Source organism: Pygocentrus nattereri, chromosome 16 (assembly GCF_015220715.1).
Source record: "Pygocentrus nattereri isolate fPygNat1 chromosome 16, fPygNat1.pri, whole genome shotgun sequence".
NCBI lineage: Eukaryota > Metazoa > Chordata > Actinopteri > Characiformes > Serrasalmidae > Pygocentrus > Pygocentrus nattereri.
This window is the reverse complement of record NC_051226.1, coordinates 37,741,685-37,744,498: the sequence shown is the minus strand read 5'-3', so window position 1 is coordinate 37,744,498 and position 2,814 is coordinate 37,741,685. Positions and strand designations below refer to the sequence as shown.

The 2,814-nt window shown below is 42.7% G+C and overlaps 1 protein-coding gene across 2 annotated transcripts in view; it reads right to left on the bottom strand.

The window, feature by feature from the left end:
• dck (deoxycytidine kinase) overlaps nucleotides 1–2,814 on the bottom strand; it is a 10,339-nt gene extending 7,525 nt beyond the window's left edge. For both annotated transcript variants that reach the window (XM_037545774.1, XM_017718032.2), the window contains exons 1-2: nucleotides 2,667–2,814; nucleotides 1,639–1,754 (exon numbers count right to left, since the gene is read on the bottom strand). In XM_037545774.1, coding sequence (XP_037401671.1) covers nucleotides 1,639–1,754; nucleotides 2,667–2,757 — 207 coding nt within the window. In that variant the 5' untranslated portion in view covers nucleotides 2,758–2,814. The remainder of the gene's footprint in view (nucleotides 1–1,638; nucleotides 1,755–2,666) is intronic.

Genomic DNA, 2,814 nt, shown 5'->3' with positions numbered 1-2,814 from the left:
CTTTAGGTATTAAACACCACTGCGTCTGAAGTGAATGTTTATTGGAACCATCTGTCGATCCCCTCGGGGTGGTGGGGGCGGTGGTGGGTGGAGAGGGGTGTTATTGCCACAGCTGCGTTATATGCGTTCGTTAAAGAGATGATTCAAAACCATATAAACAAAAATCCACTTTGGCTGGCATAGAACAGAGGTGGGTGGGTGGTAAACACACGCTTAAAACAGGTGGTTCTTCAAGGTTCATTAGTAAAGACAGTGGTTCTATACAGAACCATAAACACTCAAAAGAACCATTTGCATGCTTAAACGGTTCTTTGCATGATGGAAACGGTCTTCAGACTGATGGAAAACGTGTTATATATGGTTCTCACACAGCACCAAAAGGGTTCATCTGTTGTTACGATGTCGTAACAGGAGCAGAAAACTTTCCACACAGAAAGCATATGGCTCTATATCGAAGCCATGGTTCTAAACAAAACCCTTGCCTTTAAAGAACCCCTGAGGAACCATCGCCTACATTCACTCAGTTCCATGTATCTGAGTGTAATTGTTGATTCGTCTGCACTTCAGACATTTTCATAAGACTCTTATTTGACCTCAGTTCCTCTTTTGCTGTCATTCGTATTTAGTCTTTAAATCTTGGGCTGCTTTCCTGTCGCTCAGTTTGCCGATTTAGCATCTTATTTTGAGGCCAAAATGACACAAAAAGAGAAGAATGGAGTCTAACTCAACTTCAGTTCTACAGATCACTCAGTTCTTGAGGACCTGATAGATTTTATTTATTTTGTTTTTGTTTTGTTTTTTTTGTCGGCTGCTTCTGACATACTTTTCACTACTGACTGTGTCTCAAAACGCTTCTACCATACTAGAGAGTATAGCAAACATAGTACACTGCCATTAAACTCACTCATTAGTGTAGTGTGTGTAGTATAGCGGTGCGCGTTTCGAGACACAGCCATTTATTTTAATCGATTCGTGGGGGAGGGATACATTCTCAGGCAAAATAGCCCTCAAATAAAACCCCTTTTTCCCAGATTAATCACTATATTGCTATTTATTTACGTTCCATCTTGTATTAGGCCCAACATGAGGCCCAGTGTTTTTCAATTTCATCTTTCTTCCTTCCCCATTTCTTTAGCTTATCAGCGTATCTACTCATCATATTGATTATTCATATTATTGATGTTTTTGATGTCTGATGTGAAATTCCCTGTTCTAGGTAACCTTACCGAGTCAGAGCTGTTCACAGTGGTGGTGATAGGAACCAGACGTCCACCTCTAAAAGCTCCTCACAGAGAGTTCCTACATGTGCACTGCCTGATGCACAAGACGTTGTCTAAGATGTATGTATGTATGTACACGCAAGGTGTTGTGAGGCAAAAAAAAAAACACATAGATCTTCCACTATTTTCCATCATCAACATTCCATATAAACTCAGAAGACTCGTGTAGGTTCTCTGGTGGTTCTGGATGGTAAATAAAGTGTCTATATCTGTGTTGTAGTCATGGCGACGTCTGGTTCCCATCACCACCACTGTAAAGAGACACCAAACCCTCTCTGAATCGCTCTGTTGACGTCTCAGCTACTGAATTCTAAAACTCGGTGGAGTTCCCCTGTAAACCGACTCTAATGACTCTTACCTCAAACTCGCTGTGTTGAGTTTGTACATTGCACCACCTGGCGATGGGCTCCGGTACGACCTCCCACTCTTTATCATGTTCCTCCAAAACGCGGACAAAAGTGGACTTTCCCGCCGCTGAGGACAAAAAACACGACCTGTAACAAACTCTTTATAAATGCTTTATAAACGTCGTCAGATTTCACCCTGAAAGTACCGCAGCAGATCAGCGACAAATCCTAACGTCAATCCGTCCGTCGTCCTTCCTGGATAGCCGCCCTGTGTGCACTCGGGGGTTCTCCAGCAAAGCGATCGCTTCTATTTAGAACCCCGAGAACCCTTTCTTGTGTTGCATACGGTTCTATATAGCGCCAAAAAAGGTTCATCGTAATAACAGAGGTCCTTCTGGTGCTATGCAGAACCGTTCTCAAACATGTTCTTTACTCAAAAAAACCCGAGAACCCATCTGTTTAAGAGTGTCGCTGAATAACTGATTTATTACACCGTTCAGCGCAGTTTGGTGTTTATAACCTCTCATATCCAGTATCTATAACGCAGTTACGTCTTAACGCTGCTGTGGGAGGAAAACGGTCACTTCACAGGAGGGAAAATAAGCTACTTTTAATGTAAGTCAATGGAACCAGACGTCGTTTTGGGTCATTTCTTTTGGTCCATTCGTCAGGAAATTTAAACACGATGTAAAGGACAACAGGTATTTTCACATTACGACCAAAAAAAACTGAAAAAGGCCAAAACAGATACCAAGGCTTTCTACAGCTACATTAGCTGACATTTTTGACGAGATTTGTCTTATCACCCAAACGTCAAATGAGAAAGGTAGCTAGCTATATGGTGTAAAAATAATAAAATAATAAATAAATAAATAGATAGATAGGAAAATGAGAAGCAGTTGTTGTTCGCCTTTCCCGCTGCGCCGTAACGTTAACGGCTGCGCCACTTAAGGTGGACCGGGGAAATTCGAACAAGACGCCGGAGAGCAGGAAGCTAAATTCCACTCAGCCTCGTATATAATGCCGCTTCTTTACTCACCGATGTTCCCCTCGATGGAAATGCGCCTGATGCTCTTCTCCAGGCTGTCGTTCAGAGGGCTGGGATAGGCTCTTTTGGGAGTGCGGATCATTTTAATCGGTAAATCGATTAAAAACCGGCCGCAGCTGCGAGTCCAGCGACTGTACTG